General features: G+C 37.0%; 2 protein-coding genes and 1 long non-coding RNA gene across 5 annotated transcripts; all 3 read left to right on the top strand.

The window, feature by feature from the left end:
* Positions 1-856: 856 nt before the first annotated feature.
* LOC121763795 lies at positions 857-2,104 on the top strand. 2 transcript variants are annotated; one of them, XR_006042498.1, is made up of 4 exons: positions 857-918; positions 1,252-1,360; positions 1,574-1,683; positions 1,882-2,104. It is a non-coding gene; the product is annotated as an uncharacterized LOC121763795 (long non-coding RNA). The 2 variants fall into 2 exon arrangements; XR_006042497.1 differs by lacking the exon at positions 857-918 and having other exon boundaries at positions 975-1,360.
* Positions 2,105-8,473: 6,369 nt separating this feature from the next.
* Positions 8,474-11,129, top strand: LOC121763514 (protein NUCLEAR FUSION DEFECTIVE 4-like). Its single transcript, XM_042159540.1, has 3 exons — positions 8,474-8,892; positions 8,978-9,792; positions 10,396-11,129. The coding sequence occupies exons 1-3, from the start codon at positions 8,563-8,565 to the stop codon at positions 10,868-10,870; spliced, it is 1,620 nt and encodes a 539-aa protein (XP_042015474.1). The 5' UTR covers positions 8,474-8,562; the 3' UTR covers positions 10,871-11,129.
* A 6,520-nt stretch (positions 11,130-17,649) lies between these two features.
* LOC121763231 (endo-1,4-beta-xylanase 5-like) lies at positions 17,650-20,353 on the top strand. 2 transcript variants are annotated; one of them, XM_042159185.1, is made up of 7 exons: positions 17,650-17,910; positions 17,993-18,027; positions 18,192-18,333; positions 18,428-18,600; positions 18,685-18,786; positions 18,860-19,645; positions 19,734-20,353. In XM_042159185.1, the coding sequence occupies exons 1-7, from the start codon at positions 17,841-17,843 to the stop codon at positions 20,067-20,069; spliced, it is 1,644 nt and encodes a 547-aa protein (XP_042015119.1). In that variant the 5' UTR covers positions 17,650-17,840; the 3' UTR covers positions 20,070-20,353. The 2 variants fall into 2 exon arrangements, with proteins under 2 accessions (XP_042015119.1, XP_042015120.1); XM_042159186.1 differs by lacking the exons at positions 17,650-17,910; positions 17,993-18,027 and having other exon boundaries at positions 18,205-18,333; positions 18,438-18,600.
* The last annotated feature ends 4,808 nt before the right edge of the window (positions 20,354-25,161 follow it).

Raw genomic sequence — 25,161 nt, 5'->3', positions numbered from 1 at the left:
GTGGTACTTCTTTCACAAGAGGGAAACTCAACTTAATTTTAAGGTTAGTATTTTTCATCAGTTCTCGCTCGAGCTGATCCGCTGTCTCCTTAATTCTCCTCTGAACTGCCAAATATATTGTAGTTTCTGCCTACCAATTCTTTAAAGATTCTAGAAATAACATGATTAATCTTTCTTTAATTTTGAGAATGCTAGATTTGAAAGTCATCATTTTTATTTAATATTCAAAAATGACAAAATGGCTCTACAATTGTATAATCGGATAGATGAAATTTGATTTATGTGCATGTTAAATAGGTTGATTGGTTTGTGGAGAACCTGACGATGGTTGGGTTGGACGGCTGGGTTTTCGCTGAGATTCGGCTACATTATCTTGTATATTGGGTGACAGATTTGATCTGAAACTATTAACATAGTGTGAGGGTTTGTATAATAGAAATCACCTTTCTAATAATTATTTTTCAATGAATGCAATAGATTATTTTTGTCATAATGTTATTATGTTTTACAATTAATGGATGTTTATTGCATATTTAAATGTATAAGCGAACATAACACAAGTCTAAGTCTTTGTTCTAGTAGACCGGTTGTGGGCTGCGCTAAATTTAAGGTACGCGGTCAGTCCTGAACAAAGAAAGCTCAATTTAAGGTACGCGGTCAGTCCTGAACAAAGAAAAAAAAAATAAGAATTTCACAACGCAGATAGACCTAGACTACCTATCGTGAAAGGTTGCAATTGTTCCCTTCGTGAGCTGAGTTCTGTCTTCGTTATTCGAGTCCTAGTATTCTGGTGAGATTTTCCCACACAAATATCAGCATACAGTCCGGGACACCAGTCAGAATTTCAGAGGTCGAGTACTGAAGGTCTTCACGTGGAGACGGAGCAAGCCATCATCGATTCTTGATTGAATCATCGAGGTAAATTGGCTAATTCCGTAGTGAGCATGTTTTTGGGATTTTATATGCTAAAGCATGTTTTAATTCAAGTTATGAGCATGATACATGTGATAATTACGCGAATAGAATTTGTCTAAATAATCTGCTAAATAGATCAATTTTATGTGATCCGATTTCATGCACGCTTCCGCTGCCAACCCCTACACATAGTACTGGCATCCCTACGTAAGTATACTTACTGAATATTCTTGTAATATTTTTTGCAGTGTTGATTGTTGTTTGCTAAATTTGACCTTTTGGTTGATGTGATCTCAATTTTACTATTGGAATTTGGTGTTTTGTGTATTTGTGTAGACTGATTTGACAATCGATAATGCTGATATTATGGAAGACTCTGAAGGAAGAAAGATTTCCTTAGTTCCAAACGTTTAGTTCAGATGAGAGAACAAAGCTAAAAAGTGAAGTATGTGGCTTTTTTCTTTTTGTGAAGTGTGTTTACAATTATGGGAATGAAATTAGGTTAACATGGATGTATTGGGGAGTCAGTATTTAATAAGTTAATGAAGTTGATGAATTAGTTTATTTCAGTTACTTCAGTATAATGGTTATATGGAGATAAGCATGTTGTAGTTGAGAATCACCATTGTATCCTTGTTGTAATACTATTTTTTTTCAGAGTGATGAACTTGCTGCACAACAGGGAAATAGAGTAACAACATTGGCAGATTGTGGGACATTGAATGCAGAACTTAGTTGTCTTCCAATCCTAAGATTCTTACATTTAAGGTACGAGAGTAAGTTTATGTTATACTGTAAGGAAGATGATTATTTAACCAAGGATATGCTTGTGTTTGTGACTGTTACAGGGAGGGAGCACACGAACTTGATATTTTGTGCATATTCATAATTTATTTCACATATAACTTGGAATAATACTACTATTTGGAGTGCTAATATATACTATATTTTTTTCTTTTTGTACAGGTAGAAGAGGCACACAGCTCATTCTCTAAAGAGACAACCATTGCATCTACAAATAATTGAGCTCTCCGGATAGATTGGGAATATATAATATATAGTATTAGTATTGTGTTTTAGTAGAAGCATATAGGCACTTGGATTTCTGTATTTTCAAATTTGGTATTTTATTCAAATGAGTTGTATATAAATATTTGTTGAATGATTAAAAGTTCTTATGATTTATGTATGTTGGAAGTGAAAACTTAGATATACATATTATAAAATAAAAGGAATAAATATGTAATGGATGAAAATATAATTTATAGTTATTTAAAGGATGGAAATATAATTTATAGAAATTTGTAGGTGGAAATAAAAATTAAATAATATAACAGAGAAAAATTGTAATAACAAATATTTATAGGATTATTTTGCAAATTTTTAGGTGTAGTAAATTAGTGTAGTTTAGATGAACATTATATGGCACTTCCTATTGCCATTACATGTTCTTTCTCACGACATGTTGAAGTGCAGTTTTGGAGATTCTATCCTTACATTAAACCTATCCTTACATCTACCTGTGCTGCACTTGAATAACGCGCCACAATAGATAAAGTTCCATAATAATATACTTTTGTTGACAGTTTCAGGTGCCATGAAAGGTGGATTTTCTAGTAGGGGTTATTTTAAAGTAAAACGGCATTTCGTATTAAATCACATATACATAATCTTCAATAGTTTTGTTTATTAAGAGGTGCCTGCATAATTCTATTGGTGTTGTACATATTTTTGTTGGCAAAAATACATGCTTACTTATAAAGATAATAATAAGACTAAGATCGTTTATTTTATACTTCACCCAAGCTGACTTTGTGTCAGCAATCAAAGAACATTATCTAAAGCAATAATCAAGGAATTACATAAATTAAGAGGTTACTTTCTATTCTGTGATCATTGTAATTCTATAGAATCGTCTCCTATAACCATCTGAATAGAAAATTAATACTACTGCAATACAGATCAATTCTTTGATCTTCCACTTTCCATATTATATACGCATACGTATAAGAAAAGTGATAAAATGCAAACTCTATATATTGTACAAACTCCATTCAACACAATGTCAACACAATGTAAAATTTTAAGATTTTGATGTCAAAACAATGTCAATACAATGTCAACACGGTGTCAAGCGTTGATACTGTTGACATTTTCTATTTCCGGTATTTTATCATCTATTGACAATTTCTAACAGTTCAGATCATAATTTGGAGTTTGTACAATATTTAGAATTTGCATTTGATTACATCCCCTATTCCTGTGTATACAGTATACCGTACACATATTGTAGAATGTTCTTTTAGCTGGTTTTTGGTTATCTTCGTGTATTTTGGACTTTATGCTAGCCAGCTTTGATGGCTTGGAGCTCTCTACTTTATGCATAAAAAATTCTTAATCGCTAACAATTAAAATTTTTAGACCCTCCGATTATTGCAACACATTAACGTACTAGTTAAAATTTTGTTAAAAAGTTGATTTCTTGACCTTTTTATTAAACTACTTCTGCACTACCTTGTTGATAAGTTGAATATTTTGCAACACATCAAAAACTTCTATACTCCCAGCTACAACAAATTAGCCCCTCATTAGCATACTTTTAACTTTTCATATTAGATACTCTCTGCCAGTAATACACCTTTCGTCCAAAAAAAATAGAATAAATTGTGTAAATAGCATGGTTTTAACAATTAGTAATGAAAGAGAGAGATAAAAAAAATATTAGAAGTAGTGTTAATAGATTATGAGATTCACGTCACTATTTAACTACATAATTTAATTTTGATGGATGATTCAAATAATAAAACTATTCTATTTTATTTTAGACCGAAGAACTTATTCTTAACAAGGAGTATTTTTCATTTCATTTAATGTTAGAGATAATTTTTGAATGATGATATGTCTATTCAACCACAAGTGGCCACAGTTTTTTTTTTACATAAGTGGCCGTAGTTGTTGAAAATGAACTCTCTTATAAGTTGTGGGTCCTATCAAATAATTACAGGCGATAAACAGCGTATATCACATAATAGGGCTAGTGTCTTATCAACTCATTGTCATTATATCTTGTCCACCTCCAAGTTCTTTTTTTTTAAACCAATTTCTTTATGTCAACATTTTATGCTTAATCAACCTACTAAGAATATTCCGATTATGCTATATTAACATTGAATTGCATCAACGGAGACACTCAAAATTTAATACTATAATCAAGTATACAAATTTTATGTATAGTAAAATACTCTGAACAAATATCCTTAAGGGTTAAAAAAAGTTGTTCCTATATAAATGTTAATACAAATTGCTTATAAAGTCATTAACTTTTGGTTTTTCTTGTGAATTTTAAATATTGCATAAAAAGTGATGAACTTTATCGGACTGTGTAAATTTTGCATCCGACCCGACCCGATAGATTTCCTACGCAATTACTTATCCGACATGGCGTGCCGGAGGCGTGACTTGGCAAAACTCCACTAATTCTGATTATTCTCTTCTATCTTTGCAATCTTTGAGCCTGAACTTTTCACAAACATACAAGTAGCACAAATCTCAAAATACAAATCGAATTCAGCATAAAAGTAGCATTAATTCCACAATTTGAATTGAACCCTAAATTTGTCATTTGCCAAGTCACGCCTCCGGCGCGTCACGTAGGATAAGTTTGTGTCAGAAATCTACTGAGTCGGGTCGGGTCGGATGAGAAATTTACACAATCCAGTAAAGCTCATGACTTTTCGTGTAATATTTAAAGTTCACGGGAAAAATCAAACTATTCTGAAAGTTCATAACTTTACAAACAATTTATTACCCTGAATGTGATTGCATGTATCTTTTAAATAGAGATCTAAGATATTTTCTTTTTAAAATGCACGCAAAAAATACTCTCTATGTCCTATTCTAAGAGAAACAGTTTATATTCAGAACATGATTTTATATTGTTTTGTAAGTTGAATGAACAGAGAATAAAGTATAAGATATAGTAAATTAGAGATAATTATGTTTTATTGTAGAAAATGTATTAATTAGAGAGAGACATCTAAAGAAAAATTATCAGAGATAATGATAATTACTAAGAACATGTACTTAGAATAGTTTCATGTGTAATTCACATGTCAATAAGATCTAACTTTTTTTATATATTAAGATAATGATTTCATTGTTACTGTATTGAATTTTATATCTTATGATGATTTGTTTTAAAAAAGGTTAATGAAAAAAGGAAATAATCTTTTGAATAACACAAAACATAAATAAAAATTAGATCTTAAATTATAAAATTATTATATATAAATTTATTTTAAAATATATATAGTAGTACTATAGTAAATTACTTTACAATTATATATCTTGTTGAAATAGACACAATGCGCACAATAATAACTCGATCTTATCACTTTGCTGTGGTAAGATCATCAATAATTTTTCTTTACGCTATGTGAACCTAAAATTATGATTTAAATGTCAATTATTTATTTGTTATATTAACGCTATTTTTTTATAGCAATCATGAAGTATACAACTATCAACGGCTGGTAAAGTTTAGCTCGACGATTTCTCCTAAGGTGGTCCGCCACCAGTATTTGCAAGTTGCATTTTGAGTTTTGACACTAAAAACAATCTGTCTCCAAATTTATTTAAAGAACCCAAACATTTTTAAGTGTGCTTGCTATTTCCTTGCCAAATAATGTGAACGATGAATAAACTTTATATGTATATACGTTGAAACTTGAAAGAGACAACATAAATCTATATTTATTTGGTTGATGATCGATATACATACGTTACGCGTATGTATAAATACCTTCAATTCTATACGATTGTTTCTAAAATCTCTAAAAGAAAAATTGATTGTTTGTAAAATACTTGTGGTATTTTTTTGCTTGGCGCTTGAATGAAAATATAATATTAACCTAAGAAAATTATCAAATCAATCATATTTTGAAAAGTCGTATCTGTTTATTTTCAAATACTAGTAGACATAAACTAATTTTACAATCAAAATTGAGAATTTGAAAAGGGGTTAAGTAAACGTTAGACTTAAAGTTGAAAATTTCAATTTATCAATAGGATGATTCCAAAGACATTTCTAAACTTCTCGAATAAAAGATTATTTTTAAACACTATTATAGCTAAAAAAGCAAAAATACGCGCACATATAAATAAAATTAGACCCATATTAAGTTATACTTATTTTTTTCATTACCACCTCCCACACAGACATTCTCATGATGCAATCCCATTTCTTATTGTTTAAGTTTCGTTGAGACGTAGTTTACAGAATAAAAATCTAATACTCCATCCGTCCCGGACTACTTGCACTTATTTCCTTTCTGGGCGTCCCAAGTTATTTGCACTCTTACCATTTTTAGTAAAAATTATCACCTACAGCCGCAATTGTTGACTTTGCTATACACTCATTCCTTAATCTCCGTGCCGAAAAGGAAATGTGCGAGTAGTCCGGGACGGAGGGAGTATGTGTTCACATATAGAAAATTCCATCAATAAAGAATAAAATAGAAAAAATATAAAATAAAATTACTAGTCAAATGTTTCCTGTTTTAATTTTTTAATGATAAATCTATTGCTAAAACAGCTGACCCACCATGTACGGCGTAGTAGTACAACTCCGATTTATTAGTATAAATTGTTAGAGCACCCACAACCGTGCTCTTGCCAACGAGCACGGTTGTGGGCCCGGGGCCACTATTCCTGCCTGCTCTTAGGCAAGAGCACAACACCCATAGCTGTGCTCTTTCGTAAGGACGAGCACAATTCATTTTAAATAAAAACATTTCCATAACATTAAAATTCATTAAAAAATCAAATAATATTACAAATAAAATAAAAAAGACATAATTAAAATCCTAAAATATAAAAATTACATAATTAAAATCCTAAAAATTATAAATTACATAATTAAAATACTAAAAATTAAAAATTACATAATTGAAATACTAAAAATTAAAAATTACATAATTAAAGCTAAAAATATCCCCGTGGAAGACTACTCATCCGGCGGCACTACCCCCAATTATTTTTGGAGGCCCAATATCATGGCCTCGTGCGATCGAAGTTGCGAGGGGGTCATAGTTGACCTATCGGCCATATTGAGTTGGGCCAAAAGGGTCCACAACGAGTTGGTGGGGGGTGGAGGTGGTGCATAGGGAACGGGAAAGAGAGTGGGGTCGGGAGCATCGCCGGATGGAGTCGCGGCCCGACGGCGGTTGGCCGCCGCATTCTTCCTTCCTTGCGGTCGGCGTTGGAAACCGCTCGGGCCGGCGTCGGGGCTACCCAAGTTAGCTCCGGCGAGTTGGCTAACCACGTCTTCGGAGCCGGAGCTGGAGTCGGATAGGGATACCGACCTTGACCGTTTGGAGGAGCTGCTAGAGGAGGATGTTACGCCTCCCCTATACTTCAGATGCGATCGCGTCTCCTGCCAAATGTTGAGGTACTTGAACGCCTTGTAGTTCATGGATTGGTAGGTCGACATGGCGGAACTGATGATGTCGACCTCGCTCCGGCCGCTCCCCGCCGACCGCTCTTCCTGGAGGTAATACCCCTGGAACTTGTTAATTTCGTCGTTGGCTCAGTAGATGGCGTTGCGCTCGATTATTCCCTCCGCCCGGTTTTCATTGTACCGGTGACAGATACACCACCAAAAGTGATCGCCGGATTGGTTCGTGCCAACCTCCAGATCTTCGGAGATTGACAAATACGCCTTGAACAATTGCTCCATCTCCGCCGGCGAGTACGGTGTGCGGACACCGCGAGTAGGAGGAGTCGGAGTTTGGGAGGGGGTGGTCGACCTCGCTCTAGGCTCGGGTGTCCACCCGTATCGTCCTTCGGGGGCATCTTGGTCACCGATTGGGTATGGCCGGTAGCCACCCGGAACGCCCGAACTTTTGGTTTGAGGAGAGGCCGAATATTCCGTTTCCGGACTAGGAAACGGTTGTGAACCGAACCACTCGGGGTTCCAACCATGGGAGTCCGAGGGGTTATTGCCATGATCGGACATTGTTATGTTGTTTGTGTGGAAGAAAGATTGGGAATGGAGATGAGAGAATGTAGATGGGAATGAAAATGAGAGAATGTAGATGAGAATGGAAATGAGAGAATGTGGTGTGAATTTTTGTGTGTGAAAGTGGGGGTATTTATAGATGAAAATGTGTATTTTTGGGGGAAAAAATAAATAAAAAATAAAAAAAATTGGTAGAAAATGGTAAAAAATGGATATATATTTTTTGGGAAGTGGAAAATAAATTTTTTTATTTTTTATCGGTTTTTTAAATTAAAATCGATTTTAAAAAAAATAAATTCAAAGGCAACGACTATGCGTTGCCCAATCGCAGCACGCCACGTCACCTGCTCGCTGGCACGGACGTGCTCGATGCATCGAGTAGCGCCGTGCCAGCGGCAGACGATGTCTTCCGTGCAGCTGAAGGACGGACGCCGTCCGTCCACCGCGGTGCATTCTCTTAGAAAAAAATAAAAAAAAGGGAATAGAAATAAAGTGGAAAATCTCTTTAAATAAAGGTACCCAAACATTTCATATGTCACAACTACTCTCAAGCTTCAAAACCTCTCGACATTCCCAAACACCCGAAAAATTTCTCTATCATTTCCAAACAATATTTCCCACATTCTGCCATGGGAGTAAAACTATCGCCGGCGTCCTCGGCCGGGAAATGGCTCGGCCTTGTTACCGCCGTCTGGGTTCAAGCTATTTCCGGCAACAATTACACCTTCTCTAATTACTCCGACGCCCTCAAAACACTCATGGGACTCACTCAGCTCCAGCTCAACAGCCTCTCCGTCGCCAAAGACGTCGGAAAAGCATTCGGCATCTTCGCCGGCCTCGCCTCCGACCGCCTCCCCACCTCTATCATCCTCCTCATTGGCTCCGTCGAAGGCTTCGTCGGCTACGGCGTCCAGTGGCTCGTTGTTAGCGGCCGAATCCAACCCCTCCCTTACTGGGTGGTAAGTGTTCAAATCAGCCCTAATTTCACATTTACACAAAAATCCCCAAATTCTGACTGAATTTACTCAATCGATTCAATTGCAGATGTGTATCTTTCTATGTATGGGTGGAAACAGCACTACTTGGATGAACACCGCGATTTTGGTAACATGCATTCGGAATTTCCGGAAGAATCGGGGCCCTGTTTCGGGGATTTTAAAAGGCTACGTCGGTTTGAGCACCGCCATCTTCACCGACGTCTGCTCGGCGCTGTTCGGCGACGATCCGGCGAAGTTTCTGCTGATGCTCACTGTCGTTCCGTTGATCGTCTGCCTCGCCGCCATGTTCTTCCTCCGCGAGATCCCGCCGTCGCAATCCGCGGAGGAGGAGGGCGAAGAGACGAAATTCTTCGGCATAATCAACGTAATCGCCATTGTAATCGCTCTCTACTTGCTCGCATTTGACGTTACCGGCGCTCACGGCCGCTTGTTCTCGCAATTATTTGCCGGAGTTCTCCTAGTTCTACTGGCCTCGCCTCTTTTGATCCCGATTTACCTCAGTGTGAAAAATTTAATCCGTTTGGGCAGCGAAGCCGTGGACGTGGAGCGAACTGTGACGGAGCCGCTCGTGGTGGCGGCGGCGGAGGAGAAGAAGGTGGAAGTGGTTAGTACGGGGGAGAAGAAGCGGGCGGTGATAGGAGAAGAGCACACAATTGTGGAGGCGCTGCAAACCGTGGATTTCTGGATCTTATTCGGGTCGTTTTTGTGTGGAGTTGGAACGGGCCTAGCGGTGATGAATAATATGGGGCAAATGGGTCTGGCTCTCGGGTATGCGGATGTATCCATGTTCGTTTCACTCACCAGCATTTGGGGATTTTTCGGCCGGATCTTATCCGGCTCGGTTTCCGAGTACTTCATCAAGTATGTTTCACTATTACGTCTGCTTTGCTTTTGCTTACTTGCTAAGTTTACTATAAAAGTTCTTCCTTTTCCGCATAATTTCGATATACCGATACAAATAATTAATACAGAGAATAAAGTAAGTTGAAAAATATTTAAATGAGAAATTGTGTTATAATTTGATAAAAAAATTTGAGTCGGTTTAATAGTGGGACTGAGGGACTTTTTGGGCACATATATGCCTCCTGCGAGACATTATTAATATTCATTGACCATTAAAGGCATTAAAAGTGCATCAATTGTGTAAAGTTAAATACAAAAGTCTCCCTTACTGGTCGTATCGTACACTTCAAGCACAGCTTGAATCTACATTGATCTACTTTTTCTTTCCAACCCAACTTTGTATTTTATAGTATGTATAAATTTTTGATCCACTAAAGTAAATGGTGGCGAAACTTCCTAATCCTGTCTCGTTCTATTATAGAGAGTTAAAGACTCATCGTAGTCACAACAAGTGGGTTAATAAATGCTATAATCAAAGTAATTAATCTTATACTATCAATGCAAGAGTGGTTTGGTCATGATACATAATGGTGTAACTCATGAAAATATGTATAATTGTAGGAGGGCTGGGACACCTAGACCTGTTTGGAATGCAGCTTCACAGATTCTAATGGCAGTGGGATATGTTGTGATGGCCATGGCTATGCCAGGATCACTCTACGTGGGCTCCATCGTGGTCGGAATCTGCTACGGCGTGCGCCTTGCCGTGTCAGTCCCCACAGCGTCTGAGCTCTTCGGCCTAAAGTACTATGGCCTCATTTACAACATTCTCATTCTCAACCTCCCACTCGGCTCCTTCCTCTTCTCCGGCCTGCTCGCGGGCTTCCTCTACGACGCTCAGGCGACTAGCACGGCTGGAGGCGGTAACACGTGCATAGGCGCCCATTGCTACCGGCTGGTGTTTGTGGTTATGGCGGTTGTGTGTGTCATTGGATTTGGCCTTGATATGCTGCTGTGTGTGAGAACCAAAGCAGTATATGCCAAGATTTATGCTAGCAAGAAGTCTAAGAAATCTACATCTAATTTTGTTCAATAAGATAGACAGAGAGAGGGAGGGCAAACTGGGAATTTTAGTCTCAGATATGTCCTATTGTCAAATTTGTGTGTTTGATTAGTATTTTTGGTGATGGGTTTAAATCAAATAGAGGGTGACTAACCCTTAGTATTTTACTTAAAAATGTGCTATTTTAGTAAAATTGTCTTTTGCAATTGTCAATTTAATATACAGTAGAAAATTCATGTATTGTATTGCCCCACGTATCAATGAATTAAAGAGTATTGCTCAATTGTTTTAATAGCATAAGAGATTTTTTTACTTTGTGGTATAGTTTAGTTTTTGATATTTTCCTTGTAGAAAAAATACTATTCCCTCTGTCCTAATTTAAGAGTCATATTTTGCCATTTAAATCCGTCCTAATTTAAGAGTCACATTTAGAATCTACCATATTTGGACATAAAATTTAACTTCGTTATTCATCAAATTTACACTCAAATGCCATTACTTTTATAAAAATAAAACAAAACATTGGACTACCTAAGTTGGTTTGTGCCTGGGCCAAATCTCTCCAACGAGGACTCAACAGAAAAGGTTAGCACTGCCACTGAGCATGTCCCAACCGCACCAGAGTACTCTCAACCGCATCCCCGTGTCTCTCCTCAACCAGTCTCCGAGGCACATGAGGTAATTCCCGACTCACCTCAAGAAAATACTACTCGTCCTGACCTTGTTGATACAGAAATTGAAGATACGACTATAGATGAAAGCACAGGTCACTATATACTCCCACCACGAAGTACTCGTGGAATCCCAGCGAAGAGATTCTCCCCGGAGAAAATAGGCAGGATGAGTCAGTATGCTGTGGCAAACTTTATGAAAGGGAACTTAACCAAGATGACGATGGCCTTTGCTGCTGCCCTTTACGAGGAGGAGGAAATTCCCTATATAGCAGAAGAGGCATGGAAAGTTAAACATTGGAGAGATGCTATGCTTGTAGAGATGGATGCTTTGTTGAAAAATAAAACTTGGGAAGTTAGCAAACTACCCAAAGGAGCTACTACAGTGGGGTGCAGATGTGTATTCATAATTAAGAGAAGACCTGATGGATCTATGGATAGATATAAGGCGAGACTGGTGGCAAAATGATATACCCAGACTTATGGCGTCGACTATGAGAAGACTTTCTCGCCGGTTGCCAAGATCAACACAATAAGAGTGTTATTCTCGATAGCAGCCAACTGGGACTGGCCCTTGCATGAGTTCGATGTAACAAATGACTTCCTACATGGAGAACTGACCAAACCTGCGGAGAACTCCAGGACGGAGATGTCTGCAAGCTCAAGAAGACACTATATGGCCTTAAGCAATCTCCTAGAGCATGGTCCGGGAGGTTTACTGAAGTAATGAAGAAGTATGATTACCGTCAGAGCAACTCAAATCACACTTTGTTCCTCAAGAAGAAGAATGGTAAGATTACATGTCTTATTATTTATGTTGATGATATGATTATCATCGGTGATGATGAAGAAGAAATAGATCAATTGAGGAAAAATCTGTCCAAGGAGTTTGAAATGAAAGATCCTGGTCTCCTGAAGTATTTCTTAGGCATAGAGGTACTTAGATCAAAACAGGCGATCTTCATCAATCAGAGGAAGCATATACTTGATATTCTAGCAGAGACGGGAATGATAGATTGCAAGCCAGCAGACACTCCAATGGTCCAGAATCACGGGCTGCAGATTCGGGAGAGAGCTAAACTCGCTGATCGAGGGAGGTATCAATGGTTAGTTGGCAAACTCATCTACTTATCCCACACCAGGCCAGACCTTGCTTACGCTGTTGGGGTAGTAAGTCAGTTCATGCATCCACCACAAGAAGAACATTGGGAGGCAGTGTTGAGAATAATACGATACTTGAAGGGTACACCGGGTCATGGAGTGTTGTTCAAAAAGCACGGACACTTAGAGATACATGGTTATACTTAGGAAGTCAACAATATGGTACTTTACCTTTGTAGTAGGTAACTTGGTGACATGGAGAAGCAAGAAACAGAAGGTGGTTGCACTGTCCAATGTCTAGGCAGAATTCCGGGGAATCAAGAGTAGATTGACAGAAATACTATGGCTCAGAAGACTCATGACAGAACTTGACCTTAAGTCAACTCAGCCGTGTCGGTTGCTATGTGACAACAAGGCTGTCATTAATATCTCTGAAAATCCAGTTCAACATGACCGAACCAAGCATGTAGAGGTAGATCGACACTTCATAAAAGACATGATTGATGCAAAAGTGGTAGAGCTGCCCTATGTCAAGTCCAAAGATCAACTGGCGGACATCTTGACAAAGGCTATAAATTCTCACTCTTTACGAGCAGTATTGGACAAGTTAAGTATCGGTAATCCCATCACTTAACTTGAGGGGGAGTGTTGGAAGGAAGATCCTATGGAATCAAGAGGCTGATTTCTTGCAATCACAATTAGTAGGAAGATTAGTAATTGATTGTATAATGATTCTTTTTCCTTGTATAGGAAATTAGGTTTAGGGAATTAGACCTACCGTAATTATATTCTTCAATGCCTATAAAGAGGCGTGTAAATAAGTATATTCAATAACAAAAAAATGAGAGAAACAATTCCCCTAAAACCTGTTTTATCAGTTAGGATCGACCCACCCCACTGCCGGCCCTGAAGAACTGCCACCATCAGCCTGCGTCCCATCTGTCTGCATTTGCTTCTCACTAGGCTTTAGTTTTGGGCTTGTCTTGTAAAATTCTTTCTTATTAATTTCAACATCCAGCCTAACAAAACATATTGTACTATTCTTTTTGTCCGACATTGATTTAATAAGATAATAATAAATTATTAAATTGCAGAAATGCTAAAGTAAGAGACAGAATAATGCAAAGAGTATTATGTTTTTCATGATTCAAAGTTTCAGATATGTCGTAATAATGATTAATTGGAATGTCATGTATTAGCGCCGAGCGGATCGCCCAGCGCACCGCCTAGCGCCACGGGACCGCCGAGCGCTAGGCGGTTTTTAAATCCGGAAATGGCTGGGCGGTTGCAATAGACCTCCTAGCGCCGGCGCTCGGCTAGGCGGTGCGCTAGACGCTATTGTGGATGCTCTTATATTCCTGAAAAGCCATATAATCGACCGATCCTTCGTAGTGAAAAATTTAATTAATCGATCATGTTATCAATATTGTAGATATTGATTGTGATGCCTCGACCTTTATATTGATGGATAAATTTCTTTTGAAAAGATCTCAAGATTTTAACTGAAATTTCTTTTAAACATACCTAAAGTTTTTATAGGTTTTTTTATGCTAGTGTTAAACAAGAAGTACAACAACTGGAAAATCCTTTGGTATTGATAATAATTTGGCGAGGTGAAAGTGATGAAAATGAAACGGTTGTCGATCTCCGATAATATAAATTATAATTTATATTTTATAAAAATAATCACTTGAAGCACGTCGTTTTTTTTCTTTTCTAGAATTCTCCTTGTATCTCCATCTCAAATAATGGTAAAAAATATGTTCATATTCATTAATAACTCATTACCAAGAAGTAGATATTTTTCTTTGTAATACTCCCTCCGCCCGTGAATAGGGGTCCCGTTTTGTCATTTTAGTTCGCGAATAGAAATCTCAGTTCACCTTTACTATAACTGATAATATGATCTCACATTTCACTAATTCATTCTACTCACATTTCATTTAAAACTACTCAATATATACAGCGGGACCCAAATTCCAATAATTTTTTTCTACCTACTTTTCTAAACATTTCTTAAAATCTGTGCCGGAAAGAAATGAGACTTCTATTGGCGGACGGATGGAGTATTAATTTGTCAATAAAATAGACTTTAAGAATCAAATGGGCTGAGTAAAAGTGGTGTGGTGAGTGCCGATGAGGGGACGCATTTCTCTATTATTGATAAACTCTCGGAAGCTTATGTGTTCATACATAGTGCTTCATTCTTTTCTGTTGTGCTATGAACCAAGATTTAGTTTCATCTTTATTTCAAAATGATTGATTTAATATTGTTCGAACACTAATCCTAAGAATTATTATTTGACTTATCATATAACTGCCTGTTCAACACTTTTTTGTTTCCCTTTTTCGCATCTCACCCCTAGTCACCCTCAGTCACGGTTTCCTAAATTTTACTATCCTTGCAAAATACATTAGTGATAAAATTCTATTTTTCAGAAACTAAATTTAAAGTCCGCTCTTCATTTTTTGGATAAATCAAAACCCCTAAAACTCATCTCATACTCCACCAAAATTTGTTAAATTAAGTACATTGCCACAACTATAAATTTGGCAAGGCAACTTTCGAATATAAGTTCTCGGTAATGACGGAGGTTTTCATTTTTAGTTATCGTTAATGTCGTAATACGCCTTAGACCTTACCCGACCCATTTAAATACTAAGGACTGCTTACTGATTAATCACTCTAATCTCAAAACTAGTTTTACTTTTAATTGAAAATTAGTCCTGTAGATTTAAATTATTATTATTTGTAGATTTATACCGTTAGCTTGATCAAGATTTGAATCAGCTTATTTGTACTTATCCGTCACGAGAATGACACATCCCTTTTTGAAACATCAGATTCTTTTGCAATACAAGCATTCATTATTACACACGTCCGATATTCATGTGCCTATTTATAAAGTAGAGTACAACTCCCTTTTGGTCCAAAACACATAGTCAAATTACAAATTTTGTCCATTACATTCATTTTCTGATTTTCGGGTCCATAACATGCGAAAATCGCCCCCGGTTTGATCCTTTCTAGATGGCTCAGTTAAAATGCAAAAGTCAACCATTAATTAGCAAAAGTTTGACTAGATTAAGGAATTTGATTAATATAGCGAATATTTTTTTAAATTCTATAAAATAATATTAAAACTTAAAATTCCCCATGTTATTTGAAAACTGATTTCCTTTCCATCTCTTTTAACACTTCATCTTAAAACACACTTCATCTTTTTTTATCTCTCTCTTTCTTCCCTACACAATCAGCGAAGAACCCTAATTCTTCGTCGTCCTCCCCTACCCTACAACACGCCGAAAAATCGTTTGAAATGCATCGGTCGACTTCCAGCAACAATTCCAGCGACAACGGCGGTGGGCGCGACCTTCGATTTAGGCCTCTGCTCTGCTTTTGTAAAAAGGTAGCGGCACTATAGTCAGCAGCAACACAAAACCGTCAAAAGGGAAGCTTTACTTTGCTTGCGAGAAGAACGAATGCAATTTCTTCAAGTGGTGTGAGCCAATTCATCAAGGCAAAGTCTCTTCTTCGTCAACCTCAGTTGTTGCTTCTAATTTAGGGTTGGTTTTAGCAGAAATTAATGAAAAAATTGAGGCTGTAAAGTTGATGTTGGACAAAATTAAAGCAGAAATGAAGGTAAAATTTGAGAAATTAGTGTATGTTGTTGTATATGCTCTATGATTTGTAGTTGTTGTTGGGATATTTTGTATGTTGAATTAATTTGATGAAAATTCTAGTTTTTGTTTGAAATTTGTATTTTGAGTTCGATGCATTTGCCAGCTAGCTTGCTTGCTTCTTCTTCGGAGGAAGTGGCGGCTTATGAGAAACCGAGCGGTCGCATCTCATCTTCGTCCTCCTCTATAATTCGGGATCATTGGCGTCAATCGGAGGTTGTCGGTCACCCCTTGGAAGAATTAGGGTCTGACTTTGACCCGTCGTTACCGGAATGTAGCTTCACTTCGACTTCCGCGACGAGGCTAGGGGTTCAACGACGCCAACCCACCTTCGGGACTAGGGTTAGCTACCGACAGACCAGGACCCTTCTCGCCTTCATTCTCTGGTGGCTCGACTTCATTTTCAGGTGGGTTCGGAGACTCCCAACTCATGGGTGGAACGCTGGTATATCGCTCAGAATCGCCGGAATTTAGGGCTTGGAGTGAGAGTTGGAATTTATCGCTCAGAATCACCGGAACGACACTTTGCCTTTTTGTTTTTTAAAATGAGAGTTGAAGAGTCGTTCTTCTCTCATTCAAAGCATAACTATAATTATGAAAATAAATAATTGGTATTTTTAAGAAAATAATTAGCAAATTATTTAGTCACTAATAATCTAGTTTAAAGTTTAATTTAGTCAAACTTTTGCTAATTAATAGTTGACTTCCGAATTTTAACTGAGCCGTCCAAAAAGGATCAAACCGAGAGCGATTTTCGTATGTTATGGACCCGAAAATCCGAAAATGAATGTAATGGATAAAATTCGTAATTTAACTATATGTTTTAGACCAAAAGGGAGTTGTACTCTATAAAGTACTAATATAATACAAACTCCCTTTCCTAGTCTCGAGGTTCCCTTTTTAAGTAGAGGGACAAATTAATTATAATACAAAATTAACTAATTAAATTGTTTAGTACTTACTAACATTTTCTCAACTTAATTGCTCATTTTTTGTTGTGACAGAATAGAACAATTATGTAATTGAGACAAACCGAAACGTAAAGAGACACAAAATTTACGTGGTTCACTAACATTGTGTTGGCTATATCCACGGGCAAAAAATGGAGAACAGATTGTATTCAGATTGTTTTTCAGAATACAGAGTTGTGCGTTCTATTTCTTTATAAATAGGCGCACAGACGATGGGCTAGGCCCAATAAGACAATTAGGGCATATCATAGCGGTAAATTGTACAGATTCAAGGCATACTAATATTTGCATTACAGGCAAAACATGATAGTAGCTCACCCAGACAAAAGTTTTTGCATATGTATTCAATCTAAAATAGGTGAGGGCGAATTTTTGCTCCCACTCAATATTCACAAATAAATTTATGTGAATCTGTACTGAAGATGCAAGAGAATAGTGCAAATGAAGAGGCAATGTGAGAAATAATGAACTGTTTGGCTTGTGAATTCCGCTCCTCTTAACTCTTTCTCATCATTCCTTCCTTCTTTATTATTCTCCACACAATTTTACATCTTTCTCTGCAACTCTTTCCTTCTAAGCATGTCTCAACCTCCAATCCTCGCTGCTCTACTTTTCTTCTTCTTTATCTCCATCCCGGTTTCATCCTATGGTCTCTCTCCCTTCTCTTTCTCTTTCTCTTTCTCTCAATTTTCAATATATATATACTGACACTACCTTCTTGTTTATTGCAGATGGGCCACTTTATGATTCATCAGCTTACACTAAGGCAGCCACCATTCTTCTAATTCATTACAATACGTTTTATTCTATTCTAACTATGACTATTTGTAACATGCCTGCATTTTAAGGAAATCTATATACTAATCACATATTTTTATCAACACATTATCAATTATGCCTTTACTAGTATTTGTTTTGTGTGCTGAACAGTGTAAAATACAACCTGAGCCTCCACTCTACAATGGAGGGATGCTCAAGGATCAGCACGCCATTCCAGGCACAGGAGATCGACGAAATTCATTGTCGTTTTCTCTTAAAAAGATAGATGCTGCCACAAAATACTGCTTCTCCAGTTGAGTCTCATTTCATCAGTTCACACACATTTTGTCATGTCACGTGTGTTATGTCGGGTTACAAATTTTGAAATATGATCGATCGTATCACAGTTTGGATCAGGACCAAGGATGCCGAATCAGCCATGATAACAGCCAGTCTAGTGACACAAGACACACGCCTAAAATGCATCGGAACTGTGACAGCATATAAAGGATGCTGGTCATTTCTCAAGGGTGGATTTGTACTGTCTTCACCTTCTAATGCATCCACCCTTTACATCAAGGTAACTAATTCACTAACACATGCTCACAAATTACATATGATCATATCCAATCCAACTATACTAACTAACTAGTTTGCACTTCAGAATTTAGACAGCAGGGATGCCGGTATAGAAATCACCAGCGCTTCTCTGCAGCCTTTCACTCCACAGCAATGGAGACTCAATCAAGACACCAAGATCAATCAGGTTAGTCAACATCCCAAAAATGAAAAAATATTGAAAACCAATCTATGCCTAGATCATTAATCTTCCCCTGCAGGCGAGAAAACTAGCCGTTACAGTCCATGTTTCAGACAGGGAGGGCAGACAAGTGCAGGGAGCTGCAATAAGAGTAGAGCAGCTCTCCAAAGACTTCCCCTTCGGATCAGCCATAGCCGAAAGCATCATAGCAAATCCTCCCTACCAGAAATGGTTCGTGGAGAGATTCAACGCAGCAGTGTTCGAAAACGAGCTGAAATGGAACGCAACCGAATTCACACAAGGCCAAGTGAACTACACTCTCCCGGACCAGATGCTAGAATTCGTGCAAGCCAACCAAATAACAGCGAGAGGCCACAACATCTTCTGGGAGAATCCCCAATACATCCCCGAATGGGCTCAAAACCTGACCGGATCCGGCCTCGAATCAGCGGTCACCTCCCGAATCCAGAGCCTTATGCACAAGTACAGAGGAGACTTCGTGCACTGGGACGTCAACAACGAGATGCTCCACTTCGACTTCTACGAGGACCGCCTCGGCCCCAACGCCACACTGCGTTTGTTCAAGGCCGCGCACCAATCCGACCCCCTCGCCACGCTCTTCATGAACGAGTTCAATGTGGTGGAAACCTGCAGAGACACAGAATCAACGGTTGATGCTTACGTTTTGAGAATGCGAGGCCTCCAACGAGGAGGAGTCAGGGTGGGAGGGATCGGGCTGCAGGGGCATTTCGATGTGCCTAATCCGCCTTTGATGAGAGGTGTTCTTGACAAACTAGCCACCCTTGGCCTTCCTATTTGGCTCACTGAGGTTGACATAAGCAATGAATTCACCAAGGAAACACAGGTTAGATTACATATATATGTCTTTGTTTTTTTAATAGGTAAATGAATATAAATTTAAAGACGTGTTAGTTAATTAATTAAGTGAACAGGCTGTCTACTTGGAGGAAGTGGTGAGGGAAGGGTTCTCGCATCCGGCGGTTAACGGGATTGTGCTGTGGTCGGCGTTTCGGCGGGGGAGGTGTTACCAGATGTGTCTCACGGACGGTAACTTTAGCAACCTAGCGACGGGGGAGGCGGTGGACAAGCTTATGAAAGAGTGGAGTAGTGATGGGTTGGAAGGGAGAAGTGATGAGCATGGTTGTTACAGCTTCTTTGCTTTCTTAGGTGAATACAAAGTCACTGCACAGTATGGTGATAAAACGGTTGATTCCACATTTTGTGTGTCACAAGCAAGAGAAACCAAACATTTTAACATCCAACTCTAGCTGCTTTGCTTTTTTCTTTTGTAAGCCTGACTATACAACCCTTATGTTCATTAATTACTACTTTGTATTGGGCTATTCTTATCCGGCATTACTATTTGGGCCTTATTTTGTCATTGGCCCAAACTCAACTGCACACAATAGTGGAGGTCTTACAAAGACACTTTCTACCTTTTTTTGTCCTTTTCTCTCTTTATTGTATTTTGAGAGTTTGTGTTTTGATTGCTTTTATAACATCATGTTAGATTATAGAGTAAAGGCCAAAATTGGTCCTGAACATATAGTCATTTTACGATTTTGGTCCTAAACATTATCTTTTGGATTTTTTGGTCCTGCACATATGGACATTTGATCATTTTGGTCATGCACATATGGAAATTTGATCATTTTGGTCCTCCGTCAACATTTTCGTTAAAAACTAACGGTCAACATTATCTTTTGGATTTTTTGGTCCTACACATATGGATATTTGATCATTTTGGTCCTGCACATATGGAATTTTGATCATTTTGGTCATCCGTCAACATTTTCGTTAAAAACTAACGGTCAACGGCCGATTTTTGACTAAAACAATGGGTTGGGTCGGGTCGTGTTTGGGTCGGGTTTGGGATACACGTTAAGAAAAAAAATAATTATTTTTTATTAATTAAAAATTATAAAACTTTAATTTTTAGTTATTTTTGTTGATTAAAAATATTATAACGACTAAAACATGATGTTATTATACGATTTAAACATGATATTACACGACAAAATAAAAAATTACCAAATTAAAATAATCATTTTTTAATCAAAATAATAAAATTAAAGTATACTAATATTAAATCTATATAATAAAATTAAATAATTAAAAAATTATTTTAATAAAATCTATACTTTAATTTTATTAATTAAAAAATATTAATTAATTTTTAAGAATATCATGCTTAGATTTTAACGAAAATATTATGCTTAGATTTTAAGAAAATATTATTTTTTTCTTAACGTGTAACCCAAACCCGACCCAAACACGACCCGACCCAACCCATTGTTTTAGTCAAAAATCGGCCGTTGACCGTTAGTTTTTAACGAAAATGTTGACGGAGGACCAAAATGATCAAAATTCCATATGTGCAGGACCAAAATGATCAAATGTCCATATGTCTAGGACCAAAAAATCCAAAAGATAATGTTGATCGTTAGTTTTTAACGGAAATATTGACGGAGGACCAAAATGATCAAATGTCCATATGTGCAGGACCAAAAAATCCAAAAGATAATGTTTAGGACCAAAATCGTAAAATGGCTATATGTTCAGGACCAATTTTGGCCTTTACTCTAGATTATATGGCACAAATAGATAGTTATTCTAAAGTAATTAGTATGTCTTTTATGACTTTCTACATCTATTTTGATGGTTTTCAAAAATCAATCTCACTCAACAATGATATGAGAGCATCCACAATGGGGCGCCCATGGCGCGCCACGTCAGCAGTTTTATCATCCTACCCTCTCACCTGCAATGGGACGCCCTAAGGCGCGCCCTGTGCATTTTATTTAATTTGAATATTTAAATAATAAAAAATTGGGAAAAAACTTCATTTCATATATAAAAATTAATACATTACAATACCAGGTCTCTGAGTGCGAACTACCCGACTCCGAAGAGCTAGAACTAGTGGTGGCATCGTCGTGATTCATTTTGGTATGTGAGATAGGTAGAAATGTGAGAGAGGAGCGAAACGAGAGAGGCGAGGTGTTCGTATGAACAAGTGAATGAGAAACGAGGTTTAAATAGAAAATAAAAAAATAAAAAAACGCATGGCATCGTCTGCGACCATCGTCCGCCAATCCCGCAATGGGGCGCCCGATGGCGCGGACGATGGCCTATCGTCCACGGAGCCCACAATGGCGCAGACGATGACGGGCACCCACAATGGGACGGACGATGACTCCCGCGAACGATAGCACGCATCGGGCGTGCCATCGGGCGTCCCATTGTGGATGCTCTGATAGCACCTGATAAACTGATTTCATTCTTCAAATCTAATGCGGATCTACTTTTTCAATACCAGAAGGTCACTCCGCAAGCTTTTCTATTATTCATGACCAGTTAAATTGTACCTCATATATTAATGGGCATATAGTTAATGGACATTTTTGCCCTCAACTCAAAAAGTAGATGTAAGGGTAAAAATATCCGAGAATAGTGCAAAAGTCATTTCAGCGTGATCATACCATATTGCTAATAAAATTGTCTACGGGTCGGAAACGTTAGAACCCAATTGTCTAAGACCTTTTTTTTAGTTCACTTATAATTCACTACTAAAAAGGTGACAACAGTCTAGATTGAGGAAAAAAATAAGAGGAAAATAAAATTTGATTTTATAAGTCGTGACATTGTAAAATGATACACCTAATTGATGCTCTGTTGTGTGATAATTCAAAAACTGATGTTATGGAGTGGAAGGGGGCAGATTCTATGATAGATAGGGTGTATTGTGAAATGATAGAACATACTCCTATAATAATTGTAAATGCTTCTTTAATGGCAACCACAGCTATAGGTAACGGAAATTCATCATCAGCCTATTCTATCTATTGTGAGTCAATGGACCTACATTTTGCCTTGCCAATTAATGAAAATAATTTAACTCCCACTAATTCTTCTCTATTATTCATTACTCCATATTTTTACATTATTTTTTACTACAGTATATAGTTACGCTCATTATTATAGTCGAAGTAATTAATTTTGTATTGTATTTTCATCATTTCGGCACTAGCTAGTTTATGAGCGTTAACAGGCACTCTTTGGCTCTATGGTAGGCTTGCTCATTGTTGCAATTTGATTATTATGGATTCAATAAATATTCAATGGTTCTATCTTACTAATTACATAATGAGTACTATTATTCTATTTAAAATTAAAATAGGTCGATTAATTGGAACATGTGAAAAATTAAAGATAACGGCAATAGTGGCAAGAAAAAATAAAAGAGTAAAGCATAAAGCTTGAAGGTCCTAAACATATAGCAAAGCTTCGATAATTTCTACAAGAAAAAATAAAAGAGTAACACGGTATATATCGTAAAGCATAAAGCTTGAAGGTATGGATGTCAATGTACCCCGTAATCTGTGGGCTGACCCGAATAGCCCGCTAAATTTATAGGGTTAGGGCCGGAAATTTCTAGCCCGATAAAATCAAAACTCGATTAGCCCGCACCCGATTAACCCGCAACCCGTTAGGGCAAGACCCGAAAACTCGATGGGCTGGCCCGAAAACCTGATAAAATTTCTATTATTCTATTTTTTTTACTCCTAATTCGACACTTCATTGATTAATTTTAACTAAAAAAATAACTTACAATTTTATATTAAATATACAAATTATATATTAAATTTTTATTAATTTAATAATTGATAAATAAATTAAAAACTTCAAAAAAATATTTAAATTTCTAAAACATGCATTAAAATTCCACGAAATATCCCAAATATTAGTATTTGATCATGTTTATGATTGAGTTTAAGCATATATCTCAAACATATCATAATTAAATGTTTTACATTGTATGAATATTAGTAAGTTTAATCATTATTTATTGGATTGATCGCATGTTAATATTATCGGTAACAACTCGATTAACCCGCTGGGCTAGCCCGAAACCCGAGCTTTTAGGGTTAGGGTTGAACTTTTATAACCCGAAACAAATCACAACCCGATTAGCCCGCACCCGATTGACCCGTAACCCGAATAGGGTTGGCCCGAAAACCGCCGGCCCGGCCCGATTGACGTCCCTACTTGAAGGTTCTAAAAAATATAGCAAAGCTTCGGTAATTTCTACTGAAATCAACTAGTAGTACTATAATCTATCATCCAATAATTAAATGCACTCACATTATTAAAAAGTGAATACTATCATAATTCTTGGTTCTATTATTGCTAGTCACAGGTCTTTTCTGACTCAAATAAGTAAAAAATATGACACGCATCTATCATGGTAATTGGAAAACTGTTTCCAATGTACTTGGTGCCGTATGTACCTACATTTAATGAAATAGGCCATCGTGACCAAATTCATATACTATATATATGATCCAATTTTATTTCATTTTTACTTGAACTACTAATTAACATATATATTTACATACGAATAAAACAATACTATATGTCTTTATTTCGATGGGCTTCAAACATATGTTTTGACAAAGAACAAGAGCAGTGTTAATTTTGATGGTTTACAATCTGATTGCATAAACTGATGATGAAGGAATAAATTATTTCTAAAAGCAAGAAATTGATCGTTTCATATATAAAACACAAAACCAGTCAAAGGAGACAATATTTTCAGGAATGTTGCTGGTCCCAATTCCTGTGAAGAAGAGTGACAATACTACTCTTTTGTTCTCAATACATATGTTTGAGTAGCAAACAATAAATAAGTTTGCCTTCGTTTTATGCATTTCTTTGAAAATGATTTCTTATGTTGGATATAAATTAAATTAATATTGTCATGCGGTGACTAATGAATTAGGTTGGAGGTCGATAAACATACATGATGAGAAGAAACAAATAAAGATAAAGATTGGTAAAAAGATTGTCTTGTTGTACTTGAAGTGGGGAAAAAGACAATGGTGGAATATAAATGATGATGCTGATCAAGTATGCTACACAAAATCATACAGCTTAATAAAGTAAATAGGAAAAGGAGAATATTCGTGTTTTCACTTTGCTCCATACACTATTTCCTTATTTTATTTTCTCATTTGGCTATGAAATGTAATTTTGGGTTGCATGGTACAAGTATAGTAAGTAGATCACAAGACTACAAGAGGGAATCACAAGTAAATTTGGGAGTAGTATAAAATATTGGAAGATTTCAATTTTTTAAATTACCTCTAAATAGTAATAGTTTATACAATTATCTAAAATTTTCCCTATAATAGATTTAAAAGAGTAGGTGTAATAATTTAGCTATACTTACCCTGTGAGGGCCTGACTTCACCACTGGCCAATGCACCACTCCAAGACGATAATGTATTAAATTTATTCAATGCACAAATAGGCTATTATTTTAGTACACAATTGACGTGCACCTAATCGGGCACCGTT

Source organism: Salvia splendens, chromosome 14, assembly GCF_004379255.2.
Source record: "Salvia splendens isolate huo1 chromosome 14, SspV2, whole genome shotgun sequence".
NCBI lineage: Eukaryota > Viridiplantae > Streptophyta > Magnoliopsida > Lamiales > Lamiaceae > Salvia > Salvia splendens.
Note: the sequence above shows the minus strand (reverse complement) of the source record. Positions and strands in the feature narration are given on the sequence as shown.